Source organism: Theobroma cacao, chromosome 3 (assembly GCF_053813885.1).
Source record: "Theobroma cacao isolate CCN51 chromosome 3, ASM5381388v1, whole genome shotgun sequence".
Classification (NCBI taxonomy): domain Eukaryota; kingdom Viridiplantae; phylum Streptophyta; class Magnoliopsida; order Malvales; family Malvaceae; genus Theobroma; species Theobroma cacao.
The window spans coordinates 35,954,798-35,979,077 of NC_142641.1; the positions used below are offsets into that span (position 1 = coordinate 35,954,798).

General features: G+C 37.0%; 5 protein-coding genes across 10 annotated transcripts; 1 reads left to right on the top strand and 4 right to left on the bottom strand.

Moving 5' to 3' along the window:
* Positions 1-33: 33 nt before the first annotated feature.
* On the bottom strand, positions 34-3,850 carry LOC18605076 (nucleolar protein 56-like). The gene is made up of 8 exons (XM_018118357.2): positions 3,508-3,850; positions 2,359-2,573; positions 2,088-2,245; positions 1,770-1,957; positions 1,433-1,685; positions 1,083-1,231; positions 874-1,008; positions 34-591 (listed from the first exon to the last, which is right to left on the bottom strand). The coding sequence occupies exons 1-8, from the start codon at positions 3,710-3,712 to the stop codon at positions 257-259; spliced, it is 1,638 nt and encodes a 545-aa protein (XP_017973846.2). The 5' UTR covers positions 3,713-3,850; the 3' UTR covers positions 34-256.
* Positions 3,851-7,829: 3,979 nt separating this feature from the next.
* Positions 7,830-11,554, top strand: LOC18605077 (putative inactive leucine-rich repeat receptor-like protein kinase At3g03770). Of its 3 annotated transcripts, none has more exons than XM_018118161.2 (8): positions 7,830-8,204; positions 8,375-9,813; positions 9,931-10,064; positions 10,155-10,395; positions 10,480-10,694; positions 10,790-10,815; positions 10,933-11,044; positions 11,223-11,554. In XM_018118161.2, the coding sequence occupies exons 2-8, from the start codon at positions 8,451-8,453 to the stop codon at positions 11,445-11,447; spliced, it is 2,316 nt and encodes a 771-aa protein (XP_017973650.2). In that variant the 5' UTR covers positions 7,830-8,204; positions 8,375-8,450; the 3' UTR covers positions 11,448-11,554. The 3 variants fall into 3 exon arrangements, with proteins under 3 accessions (XP_017973650.2, XP_088660918.1, XP_088660919.1); XM_088804792.1 differs by having other exon boundaries at positions 7,832-8,204; positions 10,483-10,694; XM_088804793.1 differs by having other exon boundaries at positions 7,834-8,204; positions 10,483-10,694; positions 11,226-11,554.
* Positions 11,555-11,656: 102 nt separating this feature from the next.
* On the bottom strand, positions 11,657-14,014 carry LOC18605078 (putative adenylate kinase 7, mitochondrial). 4 transcript variants are annotated; one of them, XM_018118165.2, is made up of 5 exons: positions 13,527-14,014; positions 13,122-13,262; positions 12,906-12,987; positions 12,781-12,818; positions 11,657-12,059 (listed from the first exon to the last, which is right to left on the bottom strand). In XM_018118165.2, exons 1-5 carry the CDS (start codon positions 13,899-13,901, stop codon positions 11,892-11,894), a joined length of 804 nt encoding a protein of 267 aa, XP_017973654.2. In that variant the 5' UTR covers positions 13,902-14,014; the 3' UTR covers positions 11,657-11,891. The 4 variants fall into 4 exon arrangements, with proteins under 4 accessions (XP_017973654.2, XP_007037941.3, XP_017973656.2 ...); XM_007037879.3 differs by having other exon boundaries at positions 12,781-12,821; XM_018118167.2 differs by lacking the exon at positions 11,657-12,059 and adding an exon at positions 12,066-12,160 and having other exon boundaries at positions 12,781-12,821.
* An 864-nt stretch (positions 14,015-14,878) lies between these two features.
* LOC18605079 (arginosuccinate synthase family) lies at positions 14,879-18,946 on the bottom strand. Its single transcript, XM_007037883.3, has 10 exons — positions 18,786-18,946; positions 18,428-18,486; positions 18,264-18,345; positions 17,178-17,319; positions 16,896-16,944; positions 16,614-16,796; positions 16,131-16,205; positions 15,817-16,002; positions 15,610-15,698; positions 14,879-15,529 (listed from the first exon to the last, which is right to left on the bottom strand). The coding sequence occupies exons 1-10, from the start codon at positions 18,850-18,852 to the stop codon at positions 14,977-14,979; spliced, it is 1,485 nt and encodes a 494-aa protein (XP_007037945.3). The 5' UTR covers positions 18,853-18,946; the 3' UTR covers positions 14,879-14,976.
* Positions 18,947-19,802: 856 nt separating this feature from the next.
* Positions 19,803-23,086, bottom strand: LOC18605080 (protein ROOT INITIATION DEFECTIVE 3-like). The gene is made up of 8 exons (XM_018116973.2): positions 22,856-23,086; positions 22,169-22,282; positions 21,768-21,901; positions 21,498-21,642; positions 21,202-21,404; positions 20,902-21,023; positions 20,421-20,650; positions 19,803-20,115 (listed from the first exon to the last, which is right to left on the bottom strand). The coding sequence occupies exons 1-8, from the start codon at positions 23,078-23,080 to the stop codon at positions 19,870-19,872; spliced, it is 1,419 nt and encodes a 472-aa protein (XP_017972462.2). The 5' UTR covers positions 23,081-23,086; the 3' UTR covers positions 19,803-19,869.
* Between the last annotated feature and the right edge of the window lie 1,194 nt (positions 23,087-24,280).

A 24,280-nucleotide genomic window follows, 5' to 3' on the forward strand; every position in this document is an offset into this window, starting at 1 on the left:
GGTAACATGCAAATACCAGAAGCAACGAAAAAGTAGGCCAAATTTTAGATTAGTACATTGAGAAGAAAATTCAAGAAATTGCTAAATTTCCGGGCTGGCACCCAAATTCCTTCACCAGACAAAAGTTGAGGGAGTTTTAACAATGAAGGAAAAAAAAAACATATTACCATTTCTACAACTAAAAAGTACTTAAAAACACTAATGTAGCTTGCATTAGACAAAATTTAGCAAACAGTGAGAATTTCACTCTTCATTTTCACTCATGGGACTTCTTCTTCTTCTTTTTAGCTTCACTTCCAGCTCCTTCATCTTTACTCTTCTTTTTCTTCTTCTTCTTTGCTGTTCCATCCTGCTCGGTAACATCCCCATTTACACCATTTGCTTGCTCCTCTTCCACCTGCTCTTGCTCCGTCTTTCTTTTCTCTTTCTTTTTCCTTTTCTTCTCTGATTTAGCATCCTCTGAAGCATCTCCATTTGTAGCAGCAGCTGGTTTATCCTCAGCCATAGCCTCACCATCTTCTGTTTTTGATTTTCTTTTCTTACTTTTCTTTACGGAAGCTTCACCAGGTTGTGTGTCTTCCATTTCAAGATCTATATGAGGCACCGCAACAGATAAATATTGTAAATGGACATCTTGTTCAATTGCCAAAGCACATAGATTAACTGCAGTAAAATAATTTATAAAGATGCGACAGGCCACAATATGCAACATGCCAAACACTGGGTCTAAGCTGTTCAGCTCAAGGGCATATCAAAATTTGAAGGCCTCAGGTGCAAGGTATTGCATCCCTTACTTCTATCAAAGATCCTCTTACAGTGAAACACCAAATATTTGAAATTGTACAAAAAGCAAGAAGCCACAGCTCCATGTACCTTTGCTCTCAGTACTTTCAATTGCAGCCTTCATCACATCAATGTTTTTCCGAGGTGCAACACCCTTGTCATAGAATTCAAGTCGTTCCTCAACTTGTTCTCGGAGTTTCTCCCCAAAAACAGTGGTGCCCTTATCTGCAAACAAGATGAGAATTGAGTGACTTAAGGGGAAAACTTACAGAGTATGAGGAAACAACAATTATAATTACCTGCAAAACAATCTATGCGAGATGCAATGGAACACTTGTTTGCAAGATACCGTGCCATTCGGCCTTTGTTTCTTGCAGATGCTCGGCCAATGAAGGATGAATGGAAAATTAAACCATACTTAGGTGTGTTTCCCCGTGTTTTGAGAGCCCTGAAGACAGCAAGCAATGAGTGAAGCCAATGCCTTAAAACTAAAGGATAAGAAAAATGTCAACAGAAAAAAGAATTTTTTCATAGCAACACACAAATCAAGGTTCTGCTCAAAAAGGGCCTAAATTTTAGCAAGAGCCCAGCTCCCCATACATTTCATAGCTCCACATATCATAAGAATATAAGGTGCAAAGTAAAATACCTGAAGAGGGCCTTCTCTGCCCCAAGAATCTGAAGAGTTGAAGAGGGGCACTTTGCCAAATTCGTGAGACTACCAGCATGTGAGATCAACCGAGCCCCAACAACTTCCCCAATCAATGATGCCAAATTTGGTGCAATGTCATTCATCTTAGTCACTAGATAATCGTAAAGATTCTTCCTGTACTCGGCCAGATCCATTACTCTCTGAGCAAATAGCTGAACATTAATCAAATCAACTGGGGTCAAATCTTGACCTGCAAAAGGGCGGAAAAAGGAACAAGTGAATAAGGTGTATGAGAAAATAAGGTCGAATTGTGGTATAAATACAAGAGATCTACCCATTGATGCTTTGCCAGCTTCTACAACTTCTTTGGCTTTGTCCTCATCCCCGAGTATCTCAGTTAAGGCAGGGATGTGTTCTTCAGACAACTTTGACTTGTCCTCTATAAGCTTTGCAACTCTAGCATAAAGATAATTGTCATTGACGATCTTTACCAACTCAGGGAAATGCCAAGAGTACCATTCCCTGCAGGAAGTGATCAACCAGAGGATATTATTAAATAAAATCAATGCCTGTATATAATAACAAGTGTACCAGTTATTGTGGTGTTTTGAACCAAGAATATGCCAGTTTTGGGGGTAAAGCAATAACAAACCTCACTCTCATGGAGAAGGAATTGATATCCTTGTCAAGAGTATCAAGAAGAAAAATTGCCTGAATAACCATATTGTCAACTCGGTTGACATTGAACTTAACCTTTGCTCTGCTGTAACTGTGGCCCAGACCAAGTTGAGCTTTTTCTAAGTCCCCAGGCTATGAAGTTTAAGAAGAGATGGGAAGATAGAGAAAACCAAATGAGAAAAACACACGCTTGTAGCTGTCTTGCTGAAAGAGAAATTAAGGTAAAACATAATGAATTTGCAAACCTTTAGGTCCTTGATAAACTTATCAAAATGCAATCGCACACCACGAAGAAGCTCAAGAACAAACTCTCCACTCTGGCATGTAATTTTAGTTGTCTCAGAGATGTGAGAACCAAGCTTAGGCTCGGCAACTCCCACACTGAACTTGGACTTCTTGCCTTCCTTGACTTTAGGGAGATTCAGCTCCAAAAAGCTCCTTAGCTCATCAGTCATAAGCCCTGCCAATCAAACCACACATAACCCAATAATTAACCCAGCTTCAACAGCAACCTGATGTTCAAAAGAATGTGCACAGTTACTGATTCTATTAAATAATGGTGTCTTCCTTTAGCTTAGTAGTTTGAAGAGCTTGTTGCACATGAAACTTCAAGATGAGCAATATAATAAGAAAAAACCCCAAAATACAAATAGCAAAACCTAATTTACAACCACTGAAAGGTATTTACAGAAATAATAGGCCAAGAATGTGTACTCCTGGTTGAAGTGAACTCTCTATTTCCATAGAACAGAAAACCATAAACAAAGTGCAACCAGAGTGTTCAGTCCAAGTATTCCAAAAGTACTCAATAAACCTGTGCTGTTCTGCCAGTGAGAGTGACTGGAAGGAAGGCTCAGAACCTCATAGGTTTATTGAGAATAGACTCCACATGAAGGCATAAGCAGCCTTGGTTGATCTTTGCAGCTTAATTTATACTTGGAGATTCCTCTGACTAGTCAAATGACTCCAAGAGGCTTCAGTTGATGAGCAACAGCCTATGGCAAGGGAAAGCTTGCTGACGCTTTGGCAGAAATGCGCTATAAACAATGCCTTTTTACAGCCATGCCCATCAGATATAGCTACCTATACAGAGAGTCTAACTCACTTCCGCTCACAAAATTCAAAATCAGCAGAAATAATCAATCTCACCAAAGAAAAATCCTTTATTCATAGCAACTCCCAACACCACCAAGTAAAGACAATCACTTTCATAAAACTAAAAAAAAAAAAAACTACAACTGTACTAGCAGAAGCCCACAGAGGAAAGAGGCAGCCAGAAAACCCATATAATCAAAACAATATTACTAAGGAAAAAATAAAACGAGCTCAGAAGCTTGAAAAACAAAATAACTTAGAAATGATAAAACAAAAAAAAGTGTAAAATCTTCTATTACCTTCAGAAACAGAGTTGCATTGGTTGAGAGCATCAAGAGCGGACTCGAAGGGGTGAAAAGCAGTGAGTTGGACCACCTTACCGAACCGGTTCAGATCCGCAACCGAGTTCCTAACTGCCTCGGTGTTCTGGCCGATTTCGTCGAGCCCCTGAGCCTGTAACAGTGCATACCCGGAAGCTGACTCGTACAATAAGTAAAGAGCCATTGAAGAAAGGCTCCAAACACCCACCCACTAAAAAGCTTGAGCTTTGTTCGCTTCAAAATAATCAAACTCAACTAAGAGGCTGTATTTTGGGGGTGGGTTCGAGTTGGCCGGTGGTATCCGGGGTTTGGGAAAAAGAGCAACTAGGGTTTAAGGCTACGAGCATTTATATCCTGCAATTCTTTTACCAAAATATCGCATTGGTCCCCGTTGTTTTGAATTGTTCAATTGAGTCCTCGTGACTCTTGAGTTTGATTTTGTTTAATTGAATCTAGGGTTTCTTTTGGGCTTTATCTGTGCTTGGGCTTGGTGAGTTATGGTTTCAGATTTCGGTTGCCCTTTTGCTTGCAACACAACTTTGAGAGAAAAAGAGGGAGACGTCCCAAGGACAAAACTCAATGTGCCCATTCATAGTCCAGGGTGCCCCAACGCTGGCCCAATACTTGCAAAATAAAGAATTATATATACATACTGTGTTTCCTGCGGTTTGATCCTGGGTAATGATGTGTAAACAAGTTAAAGTAAAACGTTTTTCTTTTTCTAATTAAAAAGAGGATGATTTGAAACCAACTCTACGAGTTTAAAGATATATAATCACTTATTATTAAATTAAATATTTGTTCACAAATTCAATAATAAAAAGTTTTGTTTGCTTAAAAGATAAGGTTTTCTTTCTAACACTTATATGTGAAGAAGGTAAGTACAGAAATTCATTTCTCATGTCATGAACAATATAAACACGAAGCCTATGGTGATTTCCAAGAATCCAACTCTAGAGAAAAGCATAATGCATATGCATGTGGAGGTGTTCAATTATGCTAACTTTGGACCTCTAAGAAGTATGCAACAACTTTAGCAAATGACTTGCAAATGGTTTGAGTTGATTAGAGAAGAGAAATTTTGTATTGTGTAAAAAAAAATTGAGGGGTATATATATATACAAGAGAGATTCTCATTAATTTAGGAGAGTATTAAGCAAACTGTATTGTATCGTAACCTAATCTTATTAGGTTAGTCTATAATATGTATAACTTATATAATTACGTTAACATCCCCTTAAGGTGATATGCAATTTGAATTTCGGAACTAACTCTTGAATCAACCAAGAAGATGTGTTTTGATAAAAATATCAACAAATTGATTTGAATAGAATACAAAATTTAGATCGAGAGTCTCTTAAATAATATAATATCCTACAAAATGATAATCAATCTCAATATGCTTGATGGAAAGTGACACAGGTCCAATATCATCTGAAATAATAAAATATCGTATAACAACGTTTATCTATTTCAGGCAACAAGATTACATAGAATTGCTCTTCAGAGGTGGAGAGGCTAGCCGGTGGTGGTCTTTGGTAAAAAGAAAATAGGTACAACTTGAACATAATTGTGACAGGGGAAAGAGGTTTAGAATGAAAAGATGAAAAACTAAACATTATGACTCTAATATCATATTACAAGAAAATAAATTTAATATTTTAGATTATGAATTTGTAAAAGAAAAATAATATATAAAAAAATTCTTAATTATTTAAAAGATAATCAAATTAATGGTATCTTAATCTAATATAATTAAATTAACAGAAAGAACCTCACTTTATAATCTATAATGAAAACACATATGACAATTTTAGATATTATTTTAGGAGTATTCAAGGATACCCAGAGAGCCCACCAAAGGACCAGCATAAATAATTTGAAGAATCATATTCATATAGCCTTTTACCTTTTTCTGTTAGTTCAGCAGGGCCTTGGAGGAAGTTGATGGTGCGAAGCCTAAAGGTTGAATCATACCCTATAAGCGATTTCCTTTTTCACCAAGCTTGTTAGTTTACTACAATTACTTAAACTGTTCAGTTTTGGTAAACTTTTTTTTCTCTGAGTCGCAATGTGATACAGTTAGCCAACAACTTTGTTACCCTACAATGGCTGCCCTTCTTTTCCTTTTATTGCACAGGCTCTAAGACAAAGGCATGGTTTAACTTCTTATCAAGAATCTTCTGATTCTTTTCCTTTAAAGATCCAACAGGCCAAGTCTGGGTGCATCGCCGTATACTACACAGTGTATAGGCTGAAATGGAGTTAGATTTCCCAGTTTCATGACCTTCAGTACTTCATAGTCCTCACTTGAAAGATCAATTAGTCCTTGGGTTTTGGAAAGATTTTGTGAGAATGCTCATAATTGAGTGGTGTGTTATTGTGAGAGACTGCTGTCCCCACCCAAGAGATCTTGCTTTTGACAAATGATCACTAATGCTTGCTTTATTTAAAATTATTTAGGATGATGAGAGCTAAGGCAACTTGAAATGATACCATATTTTTATCCTAACCGAATTATTATTTGGTAAAGATGTAACATATGATACTGACGAAAATTAAAAAAAAAAAGCAAAAAGAAGTTTATAAGTTAGTAGGCCCTTTCTTTGTACCAAAGGGGCACTTGAATGTGAAAGTTGAATTTGTCATGTCCACTCACTGCCAACTGCAATTTGCTTCTCAGTACTCTCTTGGTACATCGAATCCCTTTTGGTTTTCTTTTTCCTTTTTCTTTATTTTTCTCTCTGGTAGCTTAGATGCTCTCTTCATTCTTAACCTAAACCTAACAATGGTTCCTGCTATTTACTCTCACTTGGTGACTATGGAGGCTTGGATTCAAGTCTTACCCCTTATTTACTAGCCCTCAAAAGCTCCACTCGATAAATATGATTGGTCCTTCGGTCAAATAACCTGAATGTAAGGGTATACAAGAAAGGAGGGTAGGGTCATTAATTGATGAGAAATAAGATGGTGATAATAGGGTCAAGTCTCGAGTCCACTCATTGCTGTTCCTTGGAAAGCTCTGCTGGCATGGCCTAGTGAATTGCATTGCTTTCTTTATGAATGTGGGGCTTCTCCTTTCTCATTTTCAGTTCTCAATCATGTTTCTCCAGAGCTGGAATCACTAACACATGAACGACAATGAAATCCAAAAGTATAGTGAGCATTTGATGCACCAATGATAAAATTCATTCCCCTAAATCTGATGGAGTTCTAATGAATGAGTAAGGGTTAGAGCCTTAATTAGAGGGAATTTCTTGCCATTATATTCTTTTTAGTCTCATATCTCGACCAACATTCAGTATTCAATGGCTTTCTTTATAGCTACTATATATCTAAACCTGACCACTGGCCATTGATAAAAGCTCATCTTTAGCCATTAATTTGTCAGCTGTTAGCAACTTAATGCCGCATGTATGTAAAGGCCTCACTTCCGTTGACACTAATTGATACTTCAATTAACCAGTTGGGTAAAACTAGAGCTAGACACTATTGTTTACTCACATTGGAGGACTTGCTATCTGCTTAATAAGTATTAGATGTGAGACAGTGAAGAGTTTGCAGAGAAACCCCACAAGAAAACACGTTGCCCTGGCCAAAACCCATATCCTGTTTGTTGCTTCAGGACTGCAAAAAGTCGTAGATGAGTGACTGAGAAGATAATGATTTAATATGAATTCATTCGCGAGCTGAACAGGGCCAACAGACTGGTTTGGCTTGTGTGGGCAAAATGGATTTTAGCCAATTTCCTGTTGGAGACAGCCTGTTACCCACTATCATAAGCTGCAATAGCAAGCCCCGAGGAAATTCATTGTTAACTCCAAGCCCCAGCTCCTGCTTGTGGCTTTCTATTGGAAATAACCTCATCGTAATTAGACTACTTCACTCCCAAAGGCCACCCATGTTGTGAACCGAAGGACATGTTGGGTGGTTTGATTATATATGCCAAAATGGAGTGCTAGATAAAGAATGAAAAACAAGAAGTAGTTTATAACTATAGCAAGGGGGTATTTTTGCCTTTCAAAAAAAAAACAAAACTATAGCAAGGGATTCCGAGGCAAAATTTTCCATGATATTTTTCAAGAATTACCTGCTTTAGGAAAAAGAAGAGGAATTTAATGGTTTCACAGGATTTTGTTAACGTTTCCAGAATGTCCTGTCCTGCTAAGCTAAAGAATTCTGCATTCACCACTGGCTGAGTTCACTGCGCAAACGCGTTCAACAAAGACTTCTGTGCTTTTAACTCCAAATGGAATCTCATTACTACTGGAAGCAGCTCGAATTCTCCAAGCAGAGCACCATGTGGAAGTAGTAAATGCACTAAATCGTTACCCCACCACTAAAATCCTTATATTTACACACCGAAAAGTCAAGTTTATTAAATCCTTGCCATTATTGAGTGCTTGGTGTTCACTTGATAAAAATACACTAAAAGGAGAAAACAGAAAAAATTACAAACAAAAAAAAAGAGAGAGTAAAATGCTTCCAGTTCCAGAGAAGAACATTTTTATTTTACAAATATCTTTTTCTTTTCTTTCAATGAATGCTTGTCCAGGAGCCTGTGCTTCTCCTTGGCTCTGCAGTTTCTTTGTTTCTGCTTAAAGTGTTGAGTTCATAATTTGCTGAAAAGTTCAGCATTGAAGTCCTTCCAGCTTTTAAGGTTCTATAACTGCGAGGTAAATTTTCTCAGAATCTCGGTGCTATGTTTCATTACCTTGTTTTTGCCAAAGTTGTAACGTTTCTGTCATAACTCTGTGACAAATCCGTGTCATTCCTTGTCGGTGGTCTTCTGTTTCAAATACTTTTCAGCTATAAACTCGTCTTTGTTGCCTTTGCTTCATATTAGGTTCAAGTGGCTTCTCCCATCTTTGGCTGCCTATAGTCACTTACCGTAAGGAACTGTAAAAGGAAGAAAACTTTCCATGGAGAATTGTAGCTTGTTTTTACTGTTATGTCTTACATGGAGTCTGTTTATCTTGAGTGACTCTCAATTACAAACCTCTCAAACGCAAGTGCTTCTTCAGCTAAAGAAGCATTTAGAGTACCCAAAGCAACTAGAGATATGGTATGATCGTAAAACAGAATTTTGTTTTTTATCTCCATCTGCACAAGTAAACATCTCATGCCAGTACAATTCTGTGACTGAGCTCAAAATAATGGGTGATAAGCCTGCCAGTGAGGTTAGTGATTTTCATGGTTTTGCAATACCCAACCAAACTTTATCAGAGAGTTTCTCAATGGATTCCTTTGTTACAACTCTGTCGAGGATACCAAGCTTGAAAGTTCTTAGTCTGGTCTCTCTGGGCATATGGGGTCCTCTTCCAGATAAAATTCATCGGTTGTCTTCACTTGAATATTTGGATTTGAGTTCCAATTTTCTCTTTGGCTCAATACCTCCTAAAATTTCCACATTGGTGAAGCTTCAAACTTTTGCGTTAGATAATAATTTCTTTAATGACTCGATTCCCAGTTGGTTAGACTCTTTGTCTAATCTGACAATTCTGAGCATGAGGAATAACCGGCTGAAAGGTCCTTTCCCATCTTCAATAAAGGGCATTACTACTCTCACTAATCTTGCTTTGTCTAGCAATGAGATAACAGGGAAATTGCCAGATCTTAGCAGCTTAAGAAATCTGAATGTGCTGGATTTGAGCGGAAACAAATTAGGTTCTTCTTTGCCGACGATGCCCAAAGGCGTGGTTATGGCTTTCCTCAGCAACAACTCTTTCTTCGGGGAAATTCCACCAAAATATGGCCAGCTAAGTCAGCTTCAGCACATTGATGTCTCATTCAATATGCTAAGTGGCACACCTCCAGCTGAACTTTTCTCATTGCCAAACATCAGTTACTTGAATGTGGCATCAAATACGTTAAGCGGGTCCCTTTCAGACAACCTAAGCTGTGGCAGCAACCTGAAGTTTGTTGATATATCGAACAACAGGCTAATGGGAAGCTTGCCTTCTTGTTTGCACTCTGAATCACGCAATAGAGTTGTTAAGCTCAGTGGCAATTGTTTATCCGTCGATGGACGTCATCAGCACCCAGAGTCCTATTGCAGAGACCTAGAAGTTAATATGTACAGGGCCAACGCTGGTGCCAAGGGCATAGGAGTATTAGTTAGTCTCATTGTAGGAATAGCTGTTGTTATAGTGCTTCTGGCTATTGGCTTTCTCATTGTGTGTAGAAGATACTGCCCTCGAGGTATATCGGAGCAGCATTTGCTGCATAAATCAGTACAAGACAACTCAACAGCAGGGTTCTCATCTGGGATCCTAACCAATGCAAGTAGGTTATTCACTAACCAGAAAATGGCTTAACTTTTCACTCGGAAATAGTTTTCTGTGAGAAAATTTTGATGAATATATATGGTGCTCATATTTCTTTTCCCCTTTGATTCTTCAGGGTATATATCTGAAGCTGCAAAGTTGGGCCCACAAGGCCTCCCAGCTTGTCGGTCATTCACTTTGGAAGAGTTAAAGGAAGCTACAAACAACTTTGATGACTCTGCTTTTCTGGGTGAAGGTTCATATGGAAAGGTAAAAATCCTTGCAATATATAAATTTCCATTAAAGCAATAACCCTTGTTCAGCTATTCCTCACTGCATTTCCCTGCATTGTGTTCCCAGCTTTTCAAAGGAAGACTGGAGAGTGGAACCCAAGTTGCTATAAGGTGCCTGCCTACATCAAAGAAATACTGGATTCGAAATCTCAAACTCAGGTTGGATATACTTGCAAAGATTCGCCACCCGCACTTGGTTTGCATTTTGGGGCACTGCATTGAAGTTGGACAAGATGACGGCAGCGTTAACAGAGTCTTCCTTGTATATGAATACATTCCAAATGGGAATTTTCGTTCTCATCTTTCTGGTATAACCTTGGACTCCAATTTTCTACATTCGATTGTCTTATTATACCATAATGCATATTGATTACGCCTTACATTCTTTCTAAAAGAGAATTGCTCTGGAGGGGTTCTCAATTGGTCAGAACGATTAGCAGTTTTAATTGGAATTTGCAAGGCCGTGCACTTCTTGCATACTGGAGTTATGCCCGGTTTCTTTCACAACCGATTGAAGACCAATAACATCTTGCTCAACGAGCATAGAATGGCAAAACTGGGTGATTACGGGCTGTCGATCATCTCTGAAGAAAACGGCAATTATGGGGTAAGGGTCCTCATTATGCTAATCAAAGGTTAGCTTTGAACTAGAACTCTTGTTTCAATTGATTACAAACTTACAACCATATTCTCGAATTGCAGGCAAAAGGAGAGGACCCTAAATCATGGTAAGTACTACTTTTATTTCATCTGCTTATGTTCACGTTAAATTTTGCTTTTAATGTCAGTTCAGCATATTAGCAGTTTTGAGCATAGAAATTTACCCTTTGAACAAAATTTTCCAGGCAAATGACAAGATTAGAGGATGATATTTATAGCTTTGGACTCATTTTGCTGGAGTCTATGATAGGGCCTTCGATGGCTGCTAAAAAAGAGGCGACTCTACGAGATGAATTGGTATGCGCCGAAACTCTGAGTACTCTTAGAACTACTACATTTCACATTTCCAGCATTGCGCAGCAGAGAGAAGGCTATGCATATAATCATGTCCTGCAACCTATGTTTTACATTTTCTTTCAATTGAGGTTGTTGATTTATCACAAAATCTCTTAAATTATATACGCTGTCATTTTAGCAGGAATTGTTACGCAACCAGGATGGGCGGGCAAGGATCATGAACCCAGTTGTTTCAGCTACTTGCTCGCAAGAATCTATATCAATCATGATTTCCATTACAAATAAGTGCATTTGTCCAGAATTATGGAGCCGTCCATCTTTCGAGGACATCCTTTGGAATTTGCAATATGCAGCACAAGTCCAGGCGAATGCCGATACTGAACAAAGGTTCGGCCGTGTATAGCTCTTTACATGTGGAGCAAGTTTGTAATTATTCTATATTTTGTTTAGAATTGTAACAATAGAAATTTTATTTGGAATGTCTAGCTAAGCTAACCATGTCAAAAGCAAGCAAGTAGCGTATTTCAGGCAAGTGCTCAAGAGTATAAATTGGCAGGAGAAGGGAAAAACAACGGGTGAATGAAACCAAAGAGAATAGTGCCTGAGAGGGTATGGGGAGGTAAAAATTTGAAGAGGTTCCCCTCTGCTGAATTGCCAGAAACTATATAACAAAATTGCAATGCCGAAGTAGCTTATCCTACGGCAACAAGAAAGCTGGGAAACATATATACTAGTAAAAAATCTCCACCTTGCACTTGCCATTAGACTTTCGACCCATCAGAGACTAAAATTGATATTTACAGTAAAGGTAAAAGCTGATTCTTTACCAGCAGACGGCAGCAAGAGTTTAGGGCAAAATCGAGCCTACAGTCAGTTTCTGTGAATGAGTAGCAGCATTTGTATGTTGTAGATGCAATGCAGTCAAAAGTCCTCGCCAAGTCTCCACATGTGCGCTGCCAACTTGAAAGTCAAGAAGCTTTTTCTGCTTCTTGTAATAATCTTCAAGTGGCTTACTCTAACAAAGGCCAAAGACATTATTCATTGGAAACTCATGCCTTTTCGCTTATGTCATATGAATTCTCAATAATGTTGATTTAACCACCCTAATTATAAGAACTGTACATGCAAAAACTTTTACGAAATATATCAGGATTCAAGAAAGCTCATTGGAGTCCTGAGAATATCAACTTTTCTGCAAAGTACAATAAGTGAAGAATAAAAAGGTTACATGTTAACAAAAGTGATTGATTGTTTAAACCACCATGGGATTTAATAATTGATCCTTTTTCCTTTTTCTGATAACCAATAATTAACCAAAGACTGATTGATTTAGAGATATATGTCACATAGAGCTAAATCATTCAGCTTCCCTTTCTTACACAGGTTTTAGGTTTATAGGGCTTCTTCAATCATGCAAAAATTTCTCAAAAAGTAGATTAAGAGATCCTGGTAGAGGGTAATAATGGAAACAAGTTAATTCAAACAGTGGCGAGTGGATAATCAGGACCATTTAAAATAATGACCAAAGACCAAAACCTTTTTCTATTTTGTTTTCTTGCCCTTTTTTTCAATTTCTTTTTCTTCTTTCTTTCACTTTTGTGCCTTAGAATCAATATATCATAAAGACAACTTAAGCTAATGGAGCACAATAGAAACAACTTAATCAATATATCCCTTTTGTACCAAAATTATAAAACAGTAACTTGGATGCAAGAGATGTGAGAGCTAAAGACTACCTGTTTGGTATAGTCTTGGAGTCTTTCCTTCCAAGAAGCTTCTGCAATAGCAATGAAGGAAATTAGGTCTTGCTGTGCTGTAAGGGCATATCAAATGCTGAAGTACGATAGTCAAAAGAACTCACCCCCTTGAGTGTTCGTCACCAAGTCTTCTGTGCATAAGAAATTCACAACAAGATCAATCTCAGCAAGTTGGTCCAGAATCTCCTACAGTTAGATATAAAACTTTGAGCAGATTCATATCATATAATGCAACAAAAAGAACTAACATTGATAATTACATAATCTCTTTGGACATGAAGTTAGACGTTAATGAGTTGTTTTAGCAGTAAAAGACTTACAGCCTGAGTCCGTGATCGAGGAATTCCATCCAGAATAAAACCAGTTTCACCTCTGTAATGGCCATCTTCCAACCTCTTTGACAACAGTCCCAAGATTATATCCTCCTGGACAAGCTCACCATGATTAACTGCATTCGCAATCTATAACAATCACAAATATAATGCAAAAAAGAGGATGAGTGACTTATCGAATCGTGTAAAAATGATCAATCAAACGCGAAGCTGTACATACTGTTCAATTAACCATTGAGATAATCATTCTTTGATTCTTGTCTTTAATAGAGAAGAAAAATTACTTCTGAAGAGCAATTTAAATAAATTACAAGAATAAAACAAAAAAATAATTTCAAGAAACAAAGAAAATATGAATAAGGGGATAAAAGAATGAAAAGAAGAGGGAGAGACCTGTTTGTAAAGAATAGAGTGAGGGCTGAGTTCTTGACGAACAAGGCTCGCCAATGAAATGTGGGGAACTTTTAGAAGTTTAGACAGCATCTCCGCGTACACGTGCTTCTTGGCGCGTGGGTTTCCGACGAACGCCCACTGCACTCCTCTTAAAGGGACGGAGCCTTCGGTGTCAGCCATTGGAGTCGACCGAACAAGCTGATCGCGGCGAGGCTCCTGTGATGGCCCGTAGTAGTAGCAATAGTCGGGGTCAAGTAGCGGTTCGGCAGCTCCATGGAATTCCCTTACGGTGATCTGAAGAAGTCGATAGAGCGGCGCCGCCGCCGCCGTTACGACTGCGGAGCTGGTGCTTAGGCGGCTGAGCGTAGTGATCATGGCATGGCAGAGGGAGACGGAGGGCTCAAACCGATGAACAAAATGTACAGTTCAGTTTAGCGAGTGAACTTTTCTCCCCGCACTACATAGGTTGGAGGCAAGATTTGTCTGCCACGTCACGTTCTTCCTAAGGGGCCCCCGCGCTTAAGGATATTTTTATGAGAAAATTCTGAAATTCAGTAGTTTCTATAAATTAATTTCTTGAATTATAAAAACTTATTAATCAATTAAGATATTATTTATATATTAATTAATAAAAAATTAATTTATTAAAACATTTTTATTTTTTAATTCTAAACTTAATATATGAATTATGTATTGTGATTATACAAATATTATCTAAAAATTAAATTACGAATTATCATTATTTATTACCAGTAAATTATTAAAAATGATAAAAAAAATAAAATTAAGGACAATAATTTTATATTGGAACTTGTTTAGTACAAAGATGCACTGAAAATAATAATCACATTATATAATTTTTTCTTACAATACGAAAATACTATATCAAAATTTTTTAATGTATTAAAAAATATTAAAGATAGATCTAAAGAGAGAAAAAATAACTAATATTAAAATCATAGTTTACCAAAACTTTTTAATTGAGTCATATATATATATATAATTTTTTTATATAAAAAATTATTAATTTATATATAAAGTAAGACTTATATATTTTTTAAAATATATTATTTTATAAATTTAATAAATTATTAATTTATCATGTTAATCTCAAATTGAGATCAATCACAAATATTATTTAATAAAAATTATTAATTTATAAAAATTTTACTGTACATGAATCTCCCCTTTCAAGACAATATTGAAAATAATACACCGTTGAACTCGAGAAGCAGCCACTAAATTTGAGGGCGTGACATGTTAAAACAAAACAAGATAAAACGATAAGTAAACAAATAGAAAAAGGAAGAGCAAGGAACATGGACCAGAGATCTCAAAGAAACCTTAAAACATATGATCAAAGCTAATCAGTTGATAATATTATTATAAACTTAAGCCTTGAAATTCCATAGGTTGCTACAGAAAAAAAAACAAAAAGAAAAAGAAAAGCTCAGATGCCCTTCTCAAGCATTGCCCTGACCCTTATCGGAAGACCATACAGCCTAATAAACCCAGCAGCATCAGCTTGATCATATATCTGTCCACTCTCAAAGGAGGAGATATCCTGCCTGTACAAGCTATGGGGACTGGTCCGACCTGTTACTGAAACAGATCCTTTGTATAGTTTCAGAGTGACAGAACCGGTGGTTGTTTCAGTAATCTTCTCCATAAATGCATCCATGGACTCACGAAGTGGGTCAAACCACCTTCCAGCATAAACTAGCTCAGCATACTTGAGGGCAAGTGAATCTTTAACTTGAATGGTTTCCCGGTCAAGTGTTAGAGACTCCAGCTCACGAACAGCATTGAATAGAATGGTACCACCAGGAGTTTCATAGACTCCACGACTTTTCATACCAACAAGCCGGTTTTCAACCATGTCAATACGACCAACTCCATGTCTCCCGCCAATCTCATTGAGTTCAGCAAGAAGAGAAGCCGGTGAAAGATTCTTTCCATTAACTGAAACAGGGATACCAGAAACAATTCCAATTTCCACATATCTGCAGGAATTGCTTGCATTAAAAAGTTGTTAATTGGCATATAAAACACAAGAAAATCATTAAGTGGTAGGTAAACATACTCAGGTTGATCAGGTGCATCTTCTGGGTCAACACTCATCATGTACATATCTTTCTTTGGTTCACTGGCTGGGTCCTCCAAGATATCTCCCTTCAATGCCAAGATATATTAATGTGAGAGAGAGGCAAACAAAAAAATGCTTAAGTAAAGAAAGGGACTTATACAAAAGATTGAAGCACCTACAAGAAAACAAAGCAGTGATACTTACCTCATGGCTTAAGTGCCACAAGTTCCTGTCTCTGCTGTAAATTGATTTCTTCGTCACTGGAACAGGAACATTATGCTTCTTAGCATATTCAATAGCATCTTCTCTCCCTGTAATATCCCATTCTCTCCAAGGAGCCACAACATTTAATTCAGGATTCAGAGCAAAGAATGTAAGCTCAAAGCGAACCTGGAGGAGCAAATACACTCTGAATTTATGCTTGAAGAAATACATAATTAAAAGATTAATTATACAAGTCAACTTGTGTTCGATGAAATAGAAGGGTTATAATACTAAATCTTGGTTGAGTGGCATGCCTGATCATTTCCTTTCCCCGTACATCCATGAGAAACAGCATCTGCCCCAACCTCTCTGGCAACATCCACCATGGCCTGTTATAATGAGTACACTATTACAAGAGGTAAGAAAAAAATCAAAGACAACAGAGCTAACATAAAAGGAAAATGCAATTAAAAATAAAGATATTGCAAAAGAACAAAGTATTGAGCACATAGAATCTTCTATTAAACAGGAATCATGCATCACAAATCATTATACCATACGAATTTAGTGAACGAAAGAAGGGATTGAAGTGGCTAACACCTATTCCATTCCCTCAAATAACAAATCTTTTTCGGATTCAAAAGTAACAAGGTAAAATAAGGATTCTGAAGAAAGCAAATACAGTAAAGTGATACTGAGGTAGTGTGCTATGTAGGCTTCAATAAGAAATTTATTGAGTTATGCTTGACACGATGTAGAAATAAGAGCACCTAACAAATTCCAAAATACATAGTAACCTTTGCAATAACAGGCCGGGCCATTGAGGTCCCTAACAAGTATTTCCTTTCATAAATGGCGCCAGCTCGCAAGCAAGGAAATATGTAGTCTCTCACAAATTCCTCCTTTAAGTCCTTCACTACTAACTGGCAAGCCCCGCTTGCCTTGGCCTTTTCTTCCAAACCGTCCAATTCCTTTATGCCCTGCAAAATTTTGGAATGGGGTATAACGTATGCACATAATCAAATGGTATTATAAACTTAAACCACATTATACAAGAACATAAAGTTACTATCACTTACTTGGCCAACATCGGCTGTGAAGCAAACAACCTCACAACCATAATTCTCCCTGCAAAAGAAAATTACTTAAATCAGAGAAATAAATCATATAATTATCATTAAACCAAAAAAAGAAGCATGTTCAAAAAGGATCAAGAAAAACTAAAAGTAAAAAAGTCAATTATAGTTTAACCATCATCTGCATAGAACAGAGCTACTCATTCAAAATTAGATGCTTCAAGAATTATGACAGAAGGCTGCTAACATTATCATATTGTATATAACATAAATCAGTAGAAATACCTTAGCCATGGCACAATCACAGAAGTGTCTAAGCCACCACTATAGGCTAAAACAACTTTGTTTAATTTGCCTCGCAGCCCTCCAGCCTTTGTAGCTGTGGAAACTTCCATCTCTCTGTCACTGGATAAAACGGCTCTTATACCTGCAAGTTTGCAATGAAAATGAAGATGTTTGTATCTCTAATTGAAACAGCAAAAGGTTAAAACTAAAATAGAATGGTAAAAGACAGCTCAGAAGATGCCTATCAGAAATATGTTACCAAGCAGATATGCAAAATGAATCATGCAACAACAGCGTTCTTATTGAGAAAACAAAATGGAAGAAATTCTTTTACAGTTATCTGCTTGCTGTCTCTATGTACTTGTGGTAAAGTTAAATCAAGTAATGTAAACAATAAAATAAAATTCATATTAGAATTGGCAAAACTATGGCAATGAAGTAAATTAGAGCCATAATAACTGCCATAGCAATTGCTTTTGGAAAAAAATAACTGCCATAGCACTCTGTAACTGTCATATTAATAATAATTTACCATATAATTTTTAAACACTTATTACACTAAAGGTAACTTTTCCAATACAGGAGTGAAAAGGAAGTCCATGGTTGTTACGTGCAATAAGTGTATTCTGTGATTTTAAGACATGGCATGTTTTTATAAAGGAACGTAAAGAACTCCACTAAGCATCCAGGCCTTTTTGATACAACCACAGCCACCAAAGGACCTTACTACCTTGGCTAGCAGGCATCTCACATAGGCAGTGTCCTGGAAATTAGCTTTCAATGATTTCACTTTTGATAGATCCCATTTGATCAATGATCTTGACAAAAGCCAATATACTTCTAGTTATCCATTTTCTCCTTTCCCATTGAATTAGTATTAGTTTTAACTAAGAAAAGTACTTCTTCAGGTAACTCAAAGGTTTTCCACCACTAAAACCCTTTCTTTTTCCAAATATTTGAAATATGTTTCCTGAGGATATAGGACAAACAAAACAAGCAGAAGCAACATACACAACCAAAAAAGAAGAAAAGGGTAATGCCTATATTACTGAAAATGTCAAATAACCGAGCAATGTTTGCCCTCACCTCGATTACTAGCAGCTAGAGTAACAGAACCATTGTTGCTTAGAATTGCACGGCCATGGAGTGCACTTGCCCTTCCACTTACCTGTCAATAAAAATTCAAAAACACATATGGAATGAAAATAGCTTTAAAAATGATAAATTTATAAAATCATTAGTAAAAATACCTCTAGGAAAGAAGACAACTTTCGAGAGCAAGACAAGCTATCAGAAAAGAGCAATGTGTCTGCAAATAGAATTAAAATAGCACATTAGCCCAGAATATTATTCAAAAAAAGAAAACAATGCAATTATAAAACATTTCCAAAAAAAAAAACTTAAAATGCATCTGCAATGTTTTTGTTTTTTCAAAGACAAAAACAAACTTTATACATCAGTTCCCTCCCCCATTTTTTTCGGTTGCTATCCAAAGAAATCGAACCGCAACAGAGCAGATAATTAATTGGGACAAAATTGGGCAAAAATGAAGCGATAACCAGAGAGTGCAATGCAGGAAATTAAGAAGAGAAAAAGAGAAACGTTTACTTCTTCTGGGCCCGTAACAGGCCAGGTTAATCGACGAATTTGGCGATAAGGCCTTAAGCTGAGCCATTTCTTCCCGCTGATTTTGAGCGGACGCAGACAAACAAACGGAGTGACGCTAGGGTTTTAGGCTTTAGAACCAGTTGCGTTTCCTTAACGGGTGTCACTCGTGTCAGAAAAAAAGAAAGCAGCCGCGCCCGCCGAAGGCCCCACACGTGGGCCTACATCTTTTTACGGTGGAATTTTAAATCCTGACTGCTGGGGGTTTCATCTCCTGCGGTTACAATATTGTTTCTTTAGAACTTTAGCCGTCGGATTGTTGGTCCTATGATAATTGACGCCTGATTAGGTGGCCTTTTGTGTTTTTTGTAGTTTATATGTCAAGTGACATCAATTCAAAGTTGACAAAATTACTTAAAAATCAAAATAAATTATAAGATATTAAATTAAAGACAAAACTTTACCCATGGGCCTAATGGGCAACATTGTCATGAACTGCTACGCGAAACAAATGGACATTTCACATAATTATATTAGCAGAAGGAGAATCAATTCTTCTGCAAGTATAGCCTCTGGTGAAGGGGATGTTCAACTCATGTGTAGAAGCTCAGATTCAGAATGTTCCATAAATTACAGCCACAAACCCTGCTTTCAATGTATATAATAATAACGATGAGTCCAATTCTCTACTTGGTCCCAATGAGGCCCCCAGCTTGGAGCTTTTTCTCTAACCATGCCCCCAGTTTTATAGTGCAAAACACAAACCTTGTACCACCACATTAAAGCAACTGTACTCCTAAACAAATTAAGGAATAAAAGAAGAAAAACAATTTTAGACTTGACATTAAACAATGCAGGTTTATCTTTTGCACGACTGTTGCCTGATTAGCAGCTTCCTTTGTTTGTGTACAAAAGTGGAGGTTCAGCTCAGGAGGAAAGAAGCAACAAGGATAACATATCAGCAGAAGTAAAATACATTTAAGTAACTTAATAACAATAGTAATATCTTATCATGCCCTGTCGAGAAAAAAAAATGGATGAAAGAAAGTTCCAAAATTTAACATCATCATTATTTTAAAGGGATATGTTAGCCTGCAGAGTGAGATTGCCCTTCTGGTAATCCCGGACTTTCAGTCCGGAGTTTCTGTCTCTTTTTCTTTGGGGATGAGTCTGTTTCGTAAGGGCATAGTAATCGGCACTGCATCATGTCCAGCAAACGAGATTGCAAGTGCTTATTCATCTCCATTACATGCTTTGTCATGCTTGTGACCCACATTCGGTCGTCCATGCTTCTCTCCAGTTTCATTTGCATCATTACAGGTGTTTGTTCTCGCTGCCCAATATTCCAAAACAACATGTATGTTTAATGCTGCGGAAGTATAGAGCATGTGTTGGAAATTGAAATGTAAATATGATCAAATCTGCCACAGTATATTTTTCAGTAGTTTAACAACCAGTAACAGAATGTCAAGTAGCTACACTTGGCAGGTTTTGTTGTTCCTTGCATAAGGGGCAAAATAGAAGTGTTTAGTATAATTCATTGGATAATGCATCTATAATTCTACATGATTAAATGTGCCTTTCATATATATACGTGCCAAAGTAACCCGGGCTTGAGAGAGAAAGAAAGGGAGAGACCTCTGAATCAAATATTAAGTGGTCTAGCAGATTGTTTCCCTGGAAATTAGTTGAAGTTTGCTGATTGCGGCAAGCTGACAAAGAAAGGAAAGTAGACATTCCCTCGCCAGAGTTGGCTGGTTCAGGATACTTTTGGAGCAAAGAAACACAGAACTGATTGGTAGCTCTTTGATGGTTTGACATGGGAAGCAATGTGGACTGCTTAATCACTACCATATTAGTCACTGCACCTGTTTACAATTGAAACTAACATTTAATGAGAACTAAAATTAAGTAGAAGGAAAACAGAGTTGAAAAAGAATTCAATTCTTTGTTCTGTCATCTGGATTTGCACCAATGCTGAATAGTGTGACAGTGACACTAGTACACATCCACAATGCCATCGAGCAGTTTTTTCCTTTTTCTTTTTTATTGCTAATGGGATAAAACCATATCAAAAGAGAGGAGAATCGTTCAGTAAACAAAATGTAATAATATTTACCTTTTCTGTGGTTGAATCTTCTAGCAACCACCCATTTGATTGTATCCCAAAGGCAGAAGGTGAAATCTTCCGATGCAGATATCAGACCAAATCCGCTGAAAGTTAATGCAGTTATAGATCCACTGCATATAAGATTGGATTATTTAAGTCTCTTCATAGGATTTTATATTGACATACAAATATTTTAAGCAAAATGCAGTTTACAAGAACAACTTTAATGCTAAATCAACAGAAGCCCTTCTATGAATTCACTCTCCAGGAGAATTCAAGAAATTTCAAGCACCATACATTACGCATTACTTGTGTCCTTTCAGCACAAATGCTTGATCTTCAGTAGTGACGAGAGGATCCTCAACTGGTCCGAGATCAAGTACATTAACAAATATTTTTCCATCCACACTCCCAGAAAACAAGAGCTGCTCTACTGGATGAAGAGTGATTGCTGTTATTGATGTTGAATAAACTTGAGTTTGTAAAAGCCTTCCTGAGACTAGGTCCCAAACCTGCTAAAGATGAATGTGTCACCCTTGCAAAAGAAAAGTTGCCATGCAGAAGATATAATTAAAGCTAGAGTAGTAATGCAGTGATTAACTGACCTTGCATGTTCCATCAAGAGAGCTTGATACAAAAATGGAACGTGCACCAACTGAAATAGTTACTAACCCAGTTATGGAAGATCTGTGTTCTGATAAGCAATGTAGCAAAGGAGGTGAGCTTCCAGAATCTTCCACGTCTAGCAAACTTTAATCAAATTGGTCAGATTGAGGCATCATTAATTAGTTTTATAGTTTTATTAATATTGCAAATTATTTGGTTGGGGCGGGTAGCAAAGTTGTAAAGGAATCAACAGAAAAATTAGTATTCACCTAATCATAGACCAAACAAAGATGATTCCATCATTAGAGCCACAAATAAGAAGCGAATCGTCATCAGAAAAGACCATACACTTCAAAGATTTATGATGAGCACGCCATGTTCTCAGCAATCTTCCATTGGCAACCTAAACGATGTCATCATATCAGAAACATATTGGGATAGTGTTCTCATATGCTGTAACGACATTCATGCACTAGCTGTGCAACAAATCATGAATAATTGATGCCCACACACAAACAATTAGAACCTTTTAATATCCTCTAGATGATTACGTTGCTTAATGCACTACAACTGCTGAAATAAAAGTTCCATAAAAGAAATTCATCCAATGAAATGTGGGGTTGATGGTTGTTTTTTGCCCTTGTGGACAGACAGGAGAGTGGCTACTTACCTCCCAAAGATAAGCATTCCCAGAAGGAGCTCCACCTGCAATATATATGCCATCTTTTGTGCAAGAAAGTGGGCCGATAGCCTCCATTGTGTAGCTTCGGAGTGGTGATCGAGGCTGAAGATAAGAGGGGAAAAATGGATATGTCACATGGAGTTTCTTATGGCATAACAGAGTTCTATAGTAGTACTTCTTTTCCTTATATTTTGAGGATAAGCCGCTGGTTATATAGGCGGCATAAAAGGGGAAACACAAAAATCATTCAGAATGGGCAGAACAAATCCCTCGGATAGCTAATAAATTAGCAACCAATTTGCAACACATACGGGCTTTGTTTACAGGAAGTCTTCAGAATGTACATCAGCTGCCTTAAGAAATCCAACAACAATAAATTATGTACAAAAATTGCAAGAACAAAAACGATGCCTAAAAACGGAGAGGGCATGCAAAATCAATTTAATGATTATGTTAGGTGGAGGAGAAAGGGGATTAACAATCAGAAAAATCCAAGGGAAAGATCCTAGTTAACCATCTGGGTGGGGGATTAATAACACGAAAAGTATCCAATGTGATACACCCATGAACCTGGAACCAACTTTTCCAAATCAGGTTGGCATAAAGGTTTGCTGACTCAGATTTGGGAGAATGAAAAAAAAAAATTGATTAAAACAGAGATGGATCGCTCGTTACCTTGTTCAATGGCCAAATAAAGATAGCCCCACCGCCAAATGACCCATGCCTGTTACATTGAGAAGCGACGAGGAACTGGTTTCTCAAACATAACAGCCCATGAGGAGCAGCAGCACAGGTGGGAATGTGAAGAAGTTGCGCCCCGGTTTCCAATTCCCACACAGTTATTCCAACTCCCGTACTCCTATCACTACAAACCACCAAAGCGTCTTTATTCTTACCCATCTCTCTACCAATATCTGAGAATAATTTGACGGACAAAATGTATATATACACCGTAGTTAGCGAAGGCAGCCATTTGCATGCATGGTTGAATGACGCTTGGCTTAACCAAGTTGTAAAAAAGGTGACGAGGTTTGTTAGGGCCATTTCTTGCGTCTTTTTCGCTCCTCCCTGAAAAGGAGTTGGATTGATGCACATGTCGTTCATGCAGTCATTAATGGTGCCAACTATCATCCATTTGCGGAACCACACGTTGCGCGAGTGGGGTTTAGCCCGTGGGACAAAGGTTGGTCACAGGAAAACGTTGGAAGTATGTCATTCGGAACATTCATTGGACCACCTCCTGCTTGGTAGCTACGCCCTAAAGCATGCTTGGCGTTCTCATGCCAACGTTCAATGATATCAAATCCATCCCTAAGTCAGCGAAATAAAAAAGCCTATCACTAGGATTAGGCATAACTGCGATCAAAGTAGAAAACAGCAAAAAAAAATTTAAACAAAAGAAGATGATCAATTTTTTTTGTATGCGTGGAATTATAAAGAAATATGGTAGTAGACTAGTAGTGCCGTGCGTATTATTATTTATGTCATATTTGTTAATGCTTAATCATAAAATAAGATAACCTTGTACTAAATTTTTAAAATTATATATAAAGGCTTGATTTAACACAATAAAAATATAAAGTTAAAAGATTAATTTTTTTATAATTTAAGAGTTGAGCATTGTGCCTTAGTTAATAAATATTTAATTAACATAAAAATTCACTAACAAAGCTTTTTAACTTCATCCCTAATATATAACATAATGTTTGTTCTTATAATTTAGACATAATATTTTTTTTAAAAAAATTATTATTTAAAAAAATAAATAAATTTTTATTTTTTTATTACGTTCAATCAAACGTTTATATTCTTATTTTGGATCAAATAAGTCATAATAACTAATGATTAATTAACTACTATTAATTAAAATATTACTTGTCATTTTTTATGTCATATAGCGTTGACGTGAAGAGTGAAATGCCAAGTGTGTATATCATAATATCACATCAACTTATTATATCATCATCTATTATAATATGTTAATATTGAGAGTAATGATGAAATTAATCAACTTTTAGTATGAGATCAAAGACGAGGAGGGATAAAGATTAAAATTTTTTGAAGAGGTCATTAAGAGAAAAAATATATAATTATACAAGA